This window comes from Squalius cephalus, assembly GCF_949319135.1.
Source record: "Squalius cephalus genome assembly, chromosome: 23".
Lineage (NCBI taxonomy): Eukaryota > Metazoa > Chordata > Actinopteri > Cypriniformes > Leuciscidae > Squalius > Squalius cephalus.
In genome coordinates this window covers 5,601,954-5,618,089 of record NC_137144.1, presented here as the reverse complement: position 1 = coordinate 5,618,089, position 16,136 = coordinate 5,601,954, and the positions used below count along the sequence as shown (strand labels likewise).

The following is a 16,136-nucleotide window of genomic DNA, read 5'->3' as shown; positions in this document are numbered from 1 at the left end:
AACAGACAATATAATCGGGCGCCCGCGCGGTCACATTGCACGTAACTGGAGCGCATCTCATCCTAACTTAACGAAACTAAGTGTATGCCTCACACAGACATGAGAAATACATCAAATACACAACGCTTGAAATGTCTTTAAACGAAATAATTCAAAAAGAAAAAAGAAATAGGCCACTCTCTGATTATGATCCATTATGTGCATTTCTCTCTGTAGGCTCGTTCACTACGGAGATGGCAATCGTCAACTTCACTGTCAGAAAACACTAGTTTATTAATAAAAATCAATGCACTCGTCACCGGATTTATGCACATCTTGCTTGTTGCACGCTAATAATAACGAGATATTATGTTGAAATAACATTATTAATAATAGCCTACATCTTTTAAAATATTTGATTGAATGCTGAATGTTGCGCTTGTTCAATTTAATAATAATTTAAACAATTTAATAACTCCGCTTCGCGTCGTGACCGCATTACCACCTCGGGTGTGCATTATTTTTCTAATAATTCAACGGCCTGTCGTCAATTATTCCTTACTTGTTCCGTTACCTCCAACCCCCGTTTTAAATCGCCGGATCCTTTCCTTTGCGCTCCGGGACCTCCCACTTTACAAATTAAGCACTGGTTCTAACTGAATGAATACAGCAAAACTACCTATATTCCTTACTGAGCGCGAAGCAGCAATGCAGCCAGCCACAGGTGCGGTTCCCGAGTGTTCTACGTGATGCGCTAAACTGTGGCGCTGTTACAAAATAGCCTAAATTAAAGCATTTAAAGTTGGGGATAAAACATAGGCTAATTATATTTAGAATACAGTAATATATAACTGCTTACAAAGGAATAAATATCAAGGAGTAAATCAATGAAAATTTCTTTATTGGTAAAAAAAAAAAAAAAAAAAAAATTATGCAACTGGTCGACCAATGAGAATGTCAGTCGACCAAGAAGGCATCGACCGATTAGTCGACTAAACGACTAAAGTTGACAGCCCTAGTTAGAAGTATATTATTAAATGCTAGAGATTCAGAATATGCTGAAGTTTGTATTAATTTACTACAAGTATGCTGCTAGTAGCCTACAGGCACACATTTATTTTCCTGTTGGTTCTTTGCAATGTTGGGACATATGCTGGCAAATGTAACCTTACAGTTGACTTGCCAACACTTCCATTTGTTTTATTTATCAAATTAATATAGGAAGTATTTGAAGTAAGTTCGTTATGGGTCATCATAAATACTTTGCTTTAAAAGTACCAAGTAGTAAAAAAAAAAAAAAAAATCGTTAATAATCGATAATCGCTACCCTCTGAATCGTAATCGAATCGAATCGTGAGGTGCCTAGAGACTCCCACCCATCAATCGTCGACGAGAAGAGCAAACGGAGAATTCTTCACAACGATCACAGATGCAATTCCACCCCCAAACAATTAACAATAATTTACTGTTTATAAGCGACGACATGATTATGAAACTTAAAAGGTGGAATTCAGAAAGAAGTGCATTGTGTCCTTTATGCACAGTATAAATAAATGAAAAAATCATTAAGAACTTTACTGGCTCATCATTTTTTATTAGAGCGTTTGAAAAAGGAGTGACTGCTGAAATGTATTTGCACCGTACTGAATAAATTATTTTGTGTGCTTGAATGTACCCTGTATTTGGCCCCTGAATGTAACATGTGGCCCCTTAATGGCCCCCGTTACAGAAAAATCCTAGAACCGCCACTGGGAGATTGTATTTACTTTATTTTAACAAGCCTCTTGTCGTACTGCAATCAATATTTAAAAAAGTGTGCAGAATCCACTCTCCCTGAGTGCATTCGGCGAGAGTGAGGGCGGAGCGTTGATTTCGCGGCTTTACTTCCTGCTCACTACTGCGCAGGTCTGGTCCCGAGATCGCTACGCGCAGACTCAAGTTCCAATATGTCAGCGCCATATCGGGACTCTGGCGGCTTCAGTTCTCATCAATGGAAGAGAGCGAAGGGGCGTCGTCCATCTTTTTTTACAGTCTATGGTTTAACCACTACCGTCGGAGTAAGCGACGAACGTCAGAAGATTAGCCGACGAAAGGCTCATCCAGCCGGGAAACATGAGCGCCGAGCCCCGCTGAACGCCTGGATCTCACAACCGGGGGAAAAAAATAATCATTTTTATAAATAAACCACAGATTTGAGCTTTAAACAACTACATTCTCGCCTGAAAAACTCTTAAAATTACATTTAGTGATACAGTAACAGTAGTATTATATTAAACTGTATATTAAAAAATGGCGCTTCTTATGTTGTCATTCCCCTTGTAGCACGCGCAAGTGACGGCTCTCTGTCAACCAATCAACGTCCTGCAGTGAGTCTAGCTCCACCTTTTAGTACCGTTCCACTGTGCTAGGTACCCCAATGGAAGGGTACCTAAAAAGTGGTACGGTACGGTTCGGCATTTTGGTACCATTCACAACTTTTGATAGTGGAAACGCAAATAAATGCGTACCGTTCCGTACCGTACCGTACCGTACTGCTCAGTGGAAACGAGGCATTAGTTACATTAACACTATCTTGGCCACTGTTCTCTAAATCATTACTATATGATTTAAATATAGGCCTAATCCTAATTATATATATATAAAAAAAGGACCGATCGTTAGATAATACCCTATTCCTTAGCTGGGATTGTGAAGGGCCCTTTGAAACGTACTCGGTTACTAACGTAACCTCGGTTCTCTCTAGAAGAGGGAACGAGTACTGCGTTTTATCAAAACGCTACGGGAAAAGTCTCTTTTCACGAAACACTGAAGCAAAAAATTATCCTTTAATTTTCATATATGTAAAACGCGTTGCGGCAGCAGCAGTCAGCTATGGCGAGACGGCTTGCTCGCTCATTGGCTGCTCTGCGGCAACTGCTTAAGCCTATCGAGCGAGGCCTGAGATGACGTCAGGCCAATGAGGGCGCTTCGCGCCCTCCTCGCCACTTCCCGCCGAAACGGGCGTGGCTTACCACTATAAAAGGAGCTCGAGAAGGCTGATTCACTTGATTTTGATCGCCGAAGCGAACCAGAGTGAACCGTACGCACGGCAGAGAACGCAGTACTCGTTCCCTCTTCTAGAGAGAACCGAGGTTACGTTAGTAACCGAGTACGTTCTCTTACGAGAGTTCTCTCGTACTGCGTTTTATCAAAACGCTACGGGAACCCCTTGCAAAACGCCGTGCGTGCTGGGATAAAAACACTGATCACCGGAAGCTATTTCAGGCACACAGTGCATAATCACCAGATTGACTCACACAGAGTCAGGGAATAAGGGTGGGAGCCTTAATTCCCTATACTGTAGCGTCGTAGAATAGACATGTCCACAGACGCAAGTATAACATCACATAGACAGGGTAGGGAACCTGAACTAATGTGGGAAATGTGGGTCTTACACAGTTCTGCCCAAGATAGTCGGTAGCGCATTGCGCATGGGTTTCAGTGGTCTGACTAGACGGCTGAACAGATTACACCGACAAAAGCTTAGCCTGTAAGGCGGGAACCTCTAGGTTATAAAACCTGATAAATGTAGACGGAGAGGCCCAGCCTGCCGCCGTACATATATCCTGTAGGGAAATCCCGCTGGACCAAGCCCACGAAGAAGCAACACTTCTCGTAGAGTGCGCTCTAACTCCCAACGGGCATGGAATGCCCTTGGCAGTATAAGCCAGCGCTATGGCGTCAACTATCCATCTGGATAGACTTTGTTTCGAAACAGCCATTCCTTTGGAACGTCCACTGAACGAGACAAAGAGCTGCTCTGTCTGTCTGAAGACAGCAGAGCGGGACATATAAGCTCTTAAAACCCTAACAGGGCAAAGAAAACTCGAGTCCCCTTCCTCACTCGATGCCGGCAGGGCAGCCAGGGAAATAACCTGAGCCCGAAAAGGCGTGTTGAGGGCTTTCGGCACATAGCCGTGCTTAGGTTTGAGTATGACTTTAGAGTCATTAGGACCAAACTCCAAGCACGCCGGGCTCACAGAGAGCGCGTGCGGATCGCCTATGCGCTTCACTGAAGCGAGAGCCATCAAAAACACTGTTTTGAAAGACAAATGTTTGAGGCTAATAGACTGGATAGGCTCGAAAGGGGCACCTTTCATGGCCGCCAGGACCGTAGAAAGGTCCCACATAGGGACTGAAGGAGGTCTGGGTGGATTCAGTCTCCTAGCTCCCCTGAGGAAGCGGATGACTAAATCATTCCTTCCCAGTGACTGACCCAGCGTTGAACCGGAGAACGCTGAAATAGCCGCCACATACACTTTGAGCGTGGAAGGGGATCTGCCCTTATCCAACAGCTCTTGTAGGAAGGAGAGAACCTCCGTTACCTCACATTCGAGGGGTGAAAGGCTCCGAGCTGTACACCAGCCGGAGAAAACCGACCACTTTGAAGCATAGAGTCGCCTGGTCGACGGCGCTCTAGCCTCCGTGATGGTATTCATGACTCCCTCTGCGAGACCAACGGGTATCCGTTGAGCGCCCACACATGAAGGGACCATAGTTCCAGGTGTGGGTGCCAGATCGAGCCCCTGGCCTGCGAGAGGAGATCTCTCCTCAACGGCACTGGCCATGGAGCGATGTCTGCTAACTGCATCAGAACTGGGAACCATGCCTGGTTCTTCCAGAACGGTGCTACAAGCAGCACTGGGCATTTCGTTTTCCTGACCCGTTCCAACACCTGAGGCAGGAGGAAGATGGGGGGAAAAGCGTATAGCAGGCAGCGCGGCCACTTTTGGGACAGCGCGCTGTCAGTCTTTGAAAAGAATGCGGGGCAGTGAGCGTTTTCGCGGGACGCGAATAGGTCCACCTCCGCTTTGCCGAATCTCTCCCACAACAGCCGGACTGTTTGTGGGTGTAGAGACCATTCGCCCGTAGGAACGTTGTTCCTGGACAGTCTGTCCGGGCCCACATTCAGCAGCCCGGGCACATGTACTGCTCTCAGCGAGCGCAGGTTGTGCTGAGCCCATAGCAGGAGGCGTTTCGCCAGCCTGTACAGGGGTATGGAATTCAGACCGCCCTGGCGATTTATGTAGGACACCACTGCCATGTTGTCCGAAAGGACTATGACGTGTTGGTCCTTGATGTGGGGACAAAAACGCGTCAGCGCGTTGTGCACTGCCAGCATTTCTAGGCAGTTTATGTGTTGGAGCTTTTCCCGTTCCGACCATAGGCCGAAGGACGGTCTGCCCTCGAGCAGCGCTCCCCATCCCGAGGTGGATGCGTCCGTAGACACCATCCTCACCCTCGAGGAAGTCCCCAGGCTTACACCTGATTGGTACCAGTCGTTCGCCATCCAAGGCACCAGGGCTGTGACACAGTCCTGATCGACCTTGAGGCGTAAATGACCGGACACCCACGCTCTGCGCGGAACCCGCGCTTTCAACCAGAACTGCAGCGGGCGCATGCGGAGCAAGCCCAGCCGGAGAACTGACGATGCTGAGGCCATGAGACCCAGCATCCTTTGAAATTTTCTGAGCGGGGTGAAAGCGCCGCGGCGGACAAAGGCTGTGGCGACAGCCGCGCTGTCATAGACTGTGAGTCCAGAACTATACCCAGAAACGGAATCGTTTGGCTGGGGTTCAGTGAACTCTTCGCCCAAATGACCGTGATACCAAGATTCTCGAGGTGATCGAGTAAAATGGCTCTGTGCTCTATGAGCTGAGATCGTGATTGGGCTAGGATCAACCAGTCGTCCAAATAGTTCAGCACTCGCATGCCTCTGAGTCTGAGAGGAGCGAGCGCTGCGTCCATGCATTTCGTAAATGTACGAGGTGCCAGGGACAAGCCGAAAGGCAGGACTGTATACTGGTATGTCTGACCCTCGAAGGCGAATCTCAAGAATCGCCTGTGATGTGACGCTATCTGTATTTGAAAATACGCGTCCTTCAGATCTATCGACATGAACCAGTCTTCTCGGCGAACATGCGCGAGAATTTTGCTGGTTGCGAGCATTTTGAAACGGCGTTTCACTAATACTCTGTTCAGTCGTCTGAGATCCAGAATGGGTCTGATACCGCCGTCCTTTTTGGGGACTAGAAAGTATCTGCTGTATATCCCCTGTTCGCTTTGAACTCGGGGAACAAGCTCTATCGCCCCTTTGCTTATCAGTTTTGATATTTCGGCGCGAAGTAGGTGTGCTACATTCAGCGGAACCGAAGTTTCGACGCGCGCTGTGAAGCGCGGAGGGCGTCGACAAAACTGTAGCGAGAAGCCTCTCTTTATAATGCCTAAGACCCAGTCCGAAACCCCTGGAAGCGCTGCCCATGCATCTGCATGGTTGGCTAAGGGCCGGATACAGAGCGCGCTCTGTTCGCCGTGCGACAGAGGTGCTATGGGGCTCACAAACATAGGCGTTATGCCTGCGGCATTTGAGGCGGGGGGCGCGCTTAATACAGCGGGCGGAGCGCTCGCCCTTGACCTTACAACAGTGTTTGGCTGAGTGAGGGGGGGCTGCGCGAGTCCCATGGGACTCATGTGTGCGAGTAGATGTGGGCTGTGAGCGGGCACATTTACTGCTTGGGGCGCGCTGCTTGTGTAAGCAGCGCGCGCGCTCACAGGTCTCGTTTTTACAGAGAGCCTGTGATCTGATAGACATAGTGTTCGTGGGCACTGAGTAGTGGGCACTTTTACTATGTGGGGAGCGCAATCGACCTGAGTCGATTTTATTTGCGCGAGCCCTAAGTGCAGGGCTGTGCTTGTGTGTAGGGATGGGCACTGAGAAGTGGGCATCGACACTACATTTATAGCACCATCGGCCGTGGCCGGGACACCAGAAGTACCGTGAGTAAGTGTGGGCGCGGGAGAGCGGGCACAGTTACTGCAATGAGTGCACTGTCTGTCTGAGCAGAGTGAATGCACACAGGTTTCGTCTTTACAGAAACCACAAGGCATGCAGAACATAGTGTTTGTGGGCACTAGGCAGTGGGCACGTTCACTATGTTGCGTGCGTGATCGACCCGAGTCGAATATATGAGCGCGGGCCCTGTGTGAAGGGCTGTGCTAGTGTGTAGGGATGGGCACTAGCAGTGGGCATCTTCTCTACACATATAGCATCATCGGCCGTGCTCGTGGGCAGCAAAAACACGTCTGCAGTTGCCTCTCGGGGAACAAACAGAGTGATTTGCATTCGGCGGCATAAATATTTTCTGCCGGCCGGCCTGGGATTCGAACCTCCGATCCCCCGCGCGCAAGTCTAAGAATCTACCACTGGACCACAGTGAAGATACATTGACAAAGTCAGCGCGAGTATTATCCGCACTGGCGTTTGCTTGTCAGGCATGTACCACGTGCTTGTGGGCAGCAAAAAACACGTCTGCAGTTGCCACTCGGGGAACAAACAGAGTGATTTGCATTCGGCGGCATAAATATTTTCTGCCGGCCGGCCTGGGGTTCGAACCTCCGATCGCCCGCGCGCAAGTCTAAGAATCTACCACTGGACCACAGTGAAGATACATAGACAAAGTCAGCGCGAGTATTATCCACACTGGCGTTTGCTTGCAGGCCTGTACCACGTGCTCGTGGGCAGCAAAAAACACGTCTGCAGTTGCCTCTCGGGGAACAGACAGAGTGATTTGCATTTTCAGAACGCCTGCAAAATGCCAGAATGTGAGAAGAGTGGAAATCGCCCAGATTCAGCGGGGCTGAAAACACTCCATTCTCTTTCGCCAGTGACGCGCGGGAACCGTAGAAACGGTGTTCGGTTGCAGGCAAGCGGGTACTACGCGCTCGCTGGCTGCAAAATGCATCTCTGCAGTCGCCTTCAGGGGACTTACAGAGCAAAGCGTTGGCGGCATAAATATATATGCCGCCGGTCTCCCGCGAGGAGAACCTATAATTCCACCACTGAGCCACAGGGGGATACAGGCTTTGAAAGCGGCGTCAACATGTATTCTTCGGCGTTTGCTGGCAGGCAAGCGTGTAACAGACTCACTTGCTGCAATAATATTTCCAGTCGCCGAACAGGGAACTGAGAAATGTGAGAGAAAAGAGGTCAGACCGACCAACGGTGGGACTAAGAACACTCTTTTCTCCTTCGCCGGTGAATGACGCGTGCAGAGGCAGGGTAGCTTTTCTTGTAACGTAAAGAAAAACTAATCCCGCCGTCCGCTTCCAGGAAGGGCAGCCTCGGAAAGGATGCCTGGCGAGTCCTCAGAGTCACCGTAGGCAATTGGCTCGGAGCGAGCGCGAGCGCTGCATGAGAAGGCGTCTTGAAAAAGACGCAGCTCTTTTAGGGGTGAGTGTTGCAGCGAACACACACACACACAGAAAACAGAGCAATATAGCAATAAAGGATATAGGCGTCGGAAAGCGCAGCAGGTACGGCTGTAGAAGGCGGCGTTGGCCAGCGGCTTCGAGGGCTCGTCCCGCTGAAGTGCTTGCTTCGAACGACGCTTGCTTCCGTGATCCAGCGATGCGTGCGCTTCGCTGAAGAGATTAAAATCAAGTGAATCAGCCTTCTCGAGCTCCTTTTATAGTGGTAAGCCACGCCCGTTTCGGCGGGAAGTGGCGAGGAGGGCGCGAAGCGCCCTCATTGGCCTGACGTCATCTCAGGCCTCGCTCGATAGGCTTAAGCAGTTGCCGCAGAGCAGCCAATGAGCGAGCAAGCCGTCTCGCCATAGCTGACTGCTGCTGCCGCAACGCGTTTTACATATATGAAAATTAAAGGATAATTTTTTGCTTCAGTGTTTCGTGAAAAGAGACTTTTCCCGTAGCGTTTTGATAAAACGCAGTACGAGAGAACTCTCGTAAGAGAACTGCGTTGATTTGGACTTCAATTTGGCAACCCTTGAAGTCCATTGAGTGGAGAGAGAACCCCATTTACCCATTTTCAGCTTGGGAATCTAAAGCGCAGGACACACCAAGCCAACACTTAATGCCCAAGGCCAGCCCCTCCCACCGGGGTTGAACCTGGATTCATGAAGTCACAAATCTGTTCTTACTATCCTGTATTATGTTTAACATGATTCAAGAAATATGAATAATATAATATAGCCAAATAACAAATCACATACTGAGTTTTCTGCTACAGAGTCCAATTGTTACTTTATTTTAAAAAAACAAAGGTCTGCATTGCATTCAAAACAAAAATGGTGTATTGCAGTAAGAAATGTACTTTTGAATTTTGTTTATATATATATATATATATATATATATATATATATATATATATATATATATATATATATATATATATAAAACATAAAACATGTTAATACATGTACATATTAATGTAATAAATAAATACATTATATTAAACGTTTCTGCTACAAAACACAACTGTTGCATTATGAAAAAAAAAATGCATTTTAAATTAAAAACTACAAAGCAGTCATCTCTAACTAAACTGACAATCAATATGCAAATATGCATCTCAATATGCAAAGAAAGAAAGAAATAGGCCTTCATTCTTTACAAGTTTTGGCTTACAATCAGAACTGAAAATAGCAAAGCCTTAAAGCATCAGCAACTGCCAAAGCAGTGCACTGGTTTCTGCAACTTTGTTAATAACTGTCTCATTGTCTATAGACATGAGTATTTCCTTTTCTGTGCCCATTAGCATGAATCCCTCTAAGTGCTCCTGAGACCTTGCGCTTCTTAGCCTGTTCTTAAAGGGATACTTCACCTCTGGGAAGATGAATGTGTATTTAAAATAGGTCATTTAAGTAGAAGAAATGTGAAGAAATTTTTGAATTTGGAGCTTTCTAGACTGAGAAAAGCCAGAAAATGTATTTTTGGCTTATGTGGATGAAAGACAACAACTCCCAGAATGCACTTGCTTCGCTGCCTTAGGAGGCCACGCCTACCGGTAAGAGTGCGTAGTTGAAAACAACAAAGCTAGCCTACGTGATGAGTTTGCGAGGGATTTAGAGATCGTCCAAAATGTCCGGGATTCGGCTTTTGCGTTCTACAGTCGCCATTCATCATGTTTACTGTGGCGAGCAGGACGAGGCTGACGGCCGCGGGAGAACGGCGCGAGACCGGTGGCGTCATTACTGAGACGCGCCGGGTCTCGCATCTCTCACGGAGGAGCGGGAATTTTTCTTAGCAATGGTAAAACGCACATCAACCGATCACTTGTTTAGCGTTCATGTAAACACTACATTCAAATTCACCAATCGGAATGAATTCAGTTAGATTGAAAGGTGTGCATGTAAACAATGAATGGCGACCGCAGAAAGCAAAAGCTGAATCCCGGACATTTTGAACGATCTCGCCCGCCGGACAAGTCCGGGAAAAGGAGGATGGTTACTTACTCAGCTTTCTCCTACTATTCAGCTTTCTCCACAGAACAAGAGCCTGCTAGCTTAGCTTCCAAAGAAAGACGGCTGACACTGTGTACATTCTGAGTGAGATCCCACCCTGTATGGGCGGGCTGAAAACATGCGGAACAGCCCATTCTACTGGCTGTAGTCTTTAGCCTCTGTCCAGAAAATCCTCCGATGACGCAAAATGACGATTTTTGCGTCATCGGAGGATTTTTTCCAGACAAAAAATACATAAATCTCTTGTCTCAGGGGGATATGAGGGTGGAAAGCATGGTATTTCGAAAATACTACAGGTTTTCTACTAATACAAAGCTTAATGCTAAATCCTGAAGTAACCCTTTAACAAATTTCAGTGTTGAGAAGCTTCTCTCACAGGCGATCTGAGTGATTGAGATTGTCAACAGAAACTTATATGCCAAACCAATTACATAGGCATCAGTAAGAAGGTTGTACTGTGAGAGTATGAGAGACACACATATGGCAGAGTTTTTGCAGCAGGAACAGGTTGTGTTCTCCAGTTCTACCTCTGGTTCCATATACAATGGTCCGCTTATCAAATTTAAGGAGACACTTGCTGATGTCTTGAAGAGCTGAACTATGGAGCCCATTTGCCTTAATTTTGCCAAATTTATTAGGATCAAGAGTTCTGCATTTGCTGAAAACCTTCTATGCTACCTGCCAGTGTCCAGAATGACATTGTGCACATTGACCTCAAAGTCAGCATCTGGTGATGTCAGAGGGTCATCTTCTGATAGCTCTCCAGGCATGTTTTTCTTTTTCCGAACCCGTTTCTCTGGAAGTGCAGTCTGCAGTTCTATCTCAATGCTGTCCTCTTGTAGTTTTTGATTGGCACTATACCCACAAACCCATCAGCTGCTACTTTCACTCCCTCAAAGTCTCTAATAAATTTGTTAAGGCTTTCCTTTGTCCCCTCAACCAGGTGCTGAGCTGCAAGAATATCCATAGCCTTTATCTGTACTTGGAGAGGGGGATGTATGCTCAAAAATTCGGAGAACGGTTTGAGCAGTGAGGACTGTCTCAAACTTTAAAAGAGCTTCAATGTATAACTTTGCTTTGACCCTCTCTGTTGGCTTCATACTCATATCTTCCTCAATTGAGGCGAGAGTCAGCAGCAGGTCAACATGCAGAGCATCTTGAGGCATACCAAAACACCCAAAGTCCTCAGTGATAGCCTGGTCCTTTGCCCACCACCCGGTTTCCCCTATTGGGCACAGTCTTCTATGACGTTTGTTGTTACTTGTCTCTTCCCACCTCTTCATACGCTTATACGACTCTCTGAGAAAAACTGCAACATCATTAAGCAATGAAAAGAGTGATGTACTTTCTACAACACTGCATGTTGTGTCTGCCAGTACCAGATTCAGAATATGTGACTAACACCAGACATGAATCTGTGTAAGAGACTGCTCTGAGAGAAATGCAGAGAACCCTTGATATTGTCCCTGCATGTTAGCTGCACCATCAGTGGAGTTGCCCACACATGTGCCAATGCCAATACCAAGCTTGTCTAATGTCTGTTTTGAGCATCTCTGTGAAATATTTTCCTGTCGATGCTTCACAGTCTACCACAGCAACCAGTCGCTCATGGATGGCATCTGTAACATATCTCAAAATTACTGCACATTGGTCTTTTGAGGTTATATCTTGGGTGGTATCTATTTGGACCGAAAACATGCCTGCCTGTTTAATCTCATCTGCAATTGTGCTCTTTATAATTTGGCTGATGACATCCACAACTTTAAAGATGTCTTTTGAAAGAAAAGTCACAAGAGAGCCTCTGCCCTTTGCTCCAGTGTCATGATGCTTCTTGATTTGTTCAATACAAGTGTTCAAGTGCTATTGAAGGCACATATCATACTTGCTCAAGAGTTTTATCAACTCTAGGAAGTTGCCATGATTGACAAGTGTTTTCCGATGTATAAGAAAGTGTTAAGTGTTGTTTTTAATTTTACCCAGCTTCTTCAATTTTGCATGGCGTGCGACATTTGGTACCTCATTATATTGTGATTCTAGGTAAGATTTGTATTACATTAACGTTACTTATCTGTGCCAGTCGTATTTTTGACAAAGTGTAACAGCATGTATTTTTCAGTTCAACTACATTCAATTTGACCAATCAGAGCTAAGCTTTTCAAGTTGAAACAGCTATACTTTTCAAGTATAAGATACTGCCCTCAGAAGTTACTGGTAAGTTTTAGCTGCTGTTTGCATAAATAAATAGCTCACTGTTTAGTGTTTATTTATTTTATTTTTTTAGGTCTATAGGTCTGCTATGCATTTGCTAATATGACTTACACGTGGAATACTGGCGTTAAACGCTGTAACATGCTGACACTGATTTCTAGCAACTTCAGCACTGGGTATATAGTCAAAGTTTAAAGTCTTTGATAAATCTGTTTAAAATCTATGTGGAGACATTTGTCTGTCTTAAAACAACTATAAACCATTGTCCAATGCATCTGCAAAAAAACAGAATTAGTCATTATAACATGTACAACATTACATTAACATTATTTTTATTTACAAAAGGAAGCTGTGTATTTATTTCTGATTTCCTGAACAATTTGGCTTCATTGTTATGATGTAAATGATCTTTGAAAAGTTTGGAAAAAAACAACAACAACAAAAAAAAACATGTTATGAACATTAAGTTACTTTGTCTTGAGCTGACCAGACAATTATGGTAGTGTGTGTTGATTGGTGCTAAGAGAGCATACATTTGAAACTGCTGATTCTGTGAAGGTTTTTGATTATATTACCCACCAAGTACATTGTACTCAATGCACTGTCATTCTTAAAAAGAAAACAAATCATTCATCATAATAATTTGCCTGCAATAAACAAACAAACAAACAAATAAATATATATTTATATATATATATATATATATATATATATATATATAAATATATATATATATATATATATATATATATATATATATATATATATATATATATATATATATATATATTTATATAATACAAATACAAATTAATATTTGTTGTTTTTCAGAACAGCTGCTAGAAGAACAACTGAAATCTGAGTGCAGAGACAAGCAAAGACGAGGTGTGATGCAGGTGTTGTATATATATATTGCAATTTTGATCACATCTTGTAATAATTACTTTAATGAGCTCATTGTTTCTGCCTTAAATTAAAACATATTAGCAAACTGCACGATCTGCATTATGTTGAACTGTACATTTCTGAAATATGGACATTAATTGGACAGTCACATCTGATTACAGATTAATCTAAATTGTAATGTAGAAACATGCATTTTCTGTAAAGCTGCTTTGAAACAATATGAATAGTGAAAAGCACTATAAAATACGTGTGGATTGAATTTAAACCTAAAATGACAAATAGGACACCCTTACGGTATCGTGGACTTAATGGACATGCGCACGTGATGGCCATTGTAATTCCAAAAGACTGCAAGTTGCCATTTGAGCCTAATATTATTTCTCTATTACCCACTTCTCATGCAACTCTTGAAATGGGTTGAACTGGAATGTCCAAAGTCTCTATCCACTATGGAGCAGATTTATTATTTACATTTTTTTTTCCTATGAATTTGTTTGATGCACTATGCAAAGATGCATGAAAGCTGTGACAGAAATCAAGGTTACACCACCAAATGTTGAACTTTTCTGAAGTTAAAACATTAGTCTTGTGTTTAAAAATTAATATAAACTTTCTTTCAGATTGCTAAATTATTGGTATGTCTATTTCCCCCCCTTTTCTCTGTCTGTCTGTTTGAATGGATGTCATGTTGTATCTAAAGACAATAAGTTGACTTTTTTTTTGTTGCCATTTTCTGAAGAAAAATAAATTCTCTAAATGGCAATGTTTTTACTTTAAATTTGGACGAAATGTTGGTAGTAGTTTGTAGAATGATCAGTTTACTCAAACACACATATAAATAGTAAATTCAGAGACATAACATTTTGTATTTGACTTATCTGCACACACAGCTGATGAAATTAAAACTATTTTTTTCTTTTCTTTTTTAAAATCTCAATATAGAAAACAAAGCAATCTTTCTTTTTACTGTCATGATCAACACATGGTAATTTTGTATGCATTTCTGCAAATCCATCTTGTTTTAGGACTTTTTTTCTCAGATATTTTAGGATATTTCTCTTAAAAACAGTAGAATAAATAGTGATTTATAATATTCATTGGTATATTTTTAATTGATATAAGGCACAAATGCCTGTTGTAGGATGGTAAAAATACACTTGAAATAGAGTTGTGGTTTGTTGATGAGATTTACACAAGTTGGGAAATACTGTTATAGTTCACCATTTTCACAATAATCAAGAAGAAAAAAGACAAGCCTACTTTTTCACATTTTTAAACTAATGGCACACTGAAAGAAATGAAGTCGAGCTATGAAATGTGCTCAGCCTAAATTATCCCCTCAAAAACTTCAGAAAGTGTTGTCATCTGTGTTCATATTAGCACTAGCAGATCCATCAAAATTCTCAGAATAAAAGCTGTAAATACTAAATAGTAAAACACAAAAGCTCTTTATCTGAGAAGATGGGTGGCCCTTAAAAGAGCCTTTGGGGTAGTTGAAGTCAGGCACGCCTCACTTTGAGCTGGTGTATTTGGTGACGGCCTTTGTGCCCTCGGACACGGCGTGTTTGGCCAGCTCTCCGGGCAGCAGCAGACGCACGGCGGTCTGGATCTCTCTAGAAGTGATGGTGGAGCGCTTGTTGTAGTGCGCGAGGCGAGACGACTCACCGGCGATGCGCTCGAAGATGTCGTTGACGAAAGAGTTCATGATGCCCATCGCCTTGGAGGAGATACCGGTGTCAGGATGAACCTGCTTCAGGACTTTGTACACATAGATAGCGTAACTCTCCTTCCTGGACTTTCTGCGCTTCTTTCCTCCCTTACCGGCGGTCTTGGTGACGGCCTTCTTTGAGCCCTTCTTGGGCGCGGACTTTGCTGGTTCAGGCATGATGATGCAAGATTGGCAAAGTTATGTTCCTTCTTGTGTGATAGAGAGGTATTTATTCACTGCCCTATGCTAATTTTCAAAGGGATACGGGATTTCTCTGATTGTCTGTTTTAATAGGCCAAACCCATAAACTCGTACTTCATTGGACAACTCAAAGCATCACGAGGGCCAATCACAGGAGGTTAAATAATAGTCCCGCCCACTGCTCCATGAACGACACCCTCCCTCAAGTTTCCGTTGTTTCGTTTCCCGCTCTTTTATTCAATATTTTTTGAGAAAATAAGCGGTTCTTCTAATATTGTGCATCATCATGTATTTTTTAAACCCCTTATAAATATATTGAGAGAGTTTGGGAGAAAAGAAACGAATAATGGTTAGACATCCTTTAAAAACAGTGTATCCTCATGAAACTATTGTTAACATGTTTAACCCTTTCACGCATAGTGGTCACAGTGGACAGCTATTAAAAAAGCATTTTCTTGAATTTGTACTGGTTTTTATGGCAAAGTTGCACAGCAATCTCTTCATTGGACCCTGGTGCATCATCCTATACATTGCAACGAAGTGGCAAGCCGTTGTGTTTCGATTTTTTCCCCCTCCAAACCAAGATGGCCAAGGGTCAGTCAGACATGCCAAGTTGATCCGGAATATCCACCCATTCCTTCTATCCTAGGAGACTCTTGTAGGTAAAAAAAAAATATTGCAGCATCAAGCAATATCTAATTAGTCATATCACAGTAACATTTTCCATGTTTTGATTTTAGATTGAGAGAAAGCTCTGATTAATCACATGTCCACTGTAGTGGATGTCATGCATCAATTGCTATATTTCAGCTACAATTCATAATTATAATGTGAAT

General features: G+C 43.8%; 2 protein-coding genes across 2 annotated transcripts in view; one reads left to right on the top strand and one right to left on the bottom strand.

Annotated features, from left to right (window-relative positions):
* Positions 1 to 16,136, top strand: part of LOC307151409 (histone H4) — a 116,687-nt gene that overhangs the window by 35,803 nt on the left and 64,748 nt on the right. The window lies entirely within an intron of this gene.
* LOC307151401 (histone H2B) lies at positions 14,845 to 15,290 on the bottom strand. Its single transcript, XM_079859404.1, has one exon. It carries the CDS (start codon positions 15,274 to 15,276, stop codon positions 14,902 to 14,904), a length of 375 nt encoding a protein of 124 aa, XP_079715530.1. The 5' UTR covers positions 15,277 to 15,290; the 3' UTR covers positions 14,845 to 14,901.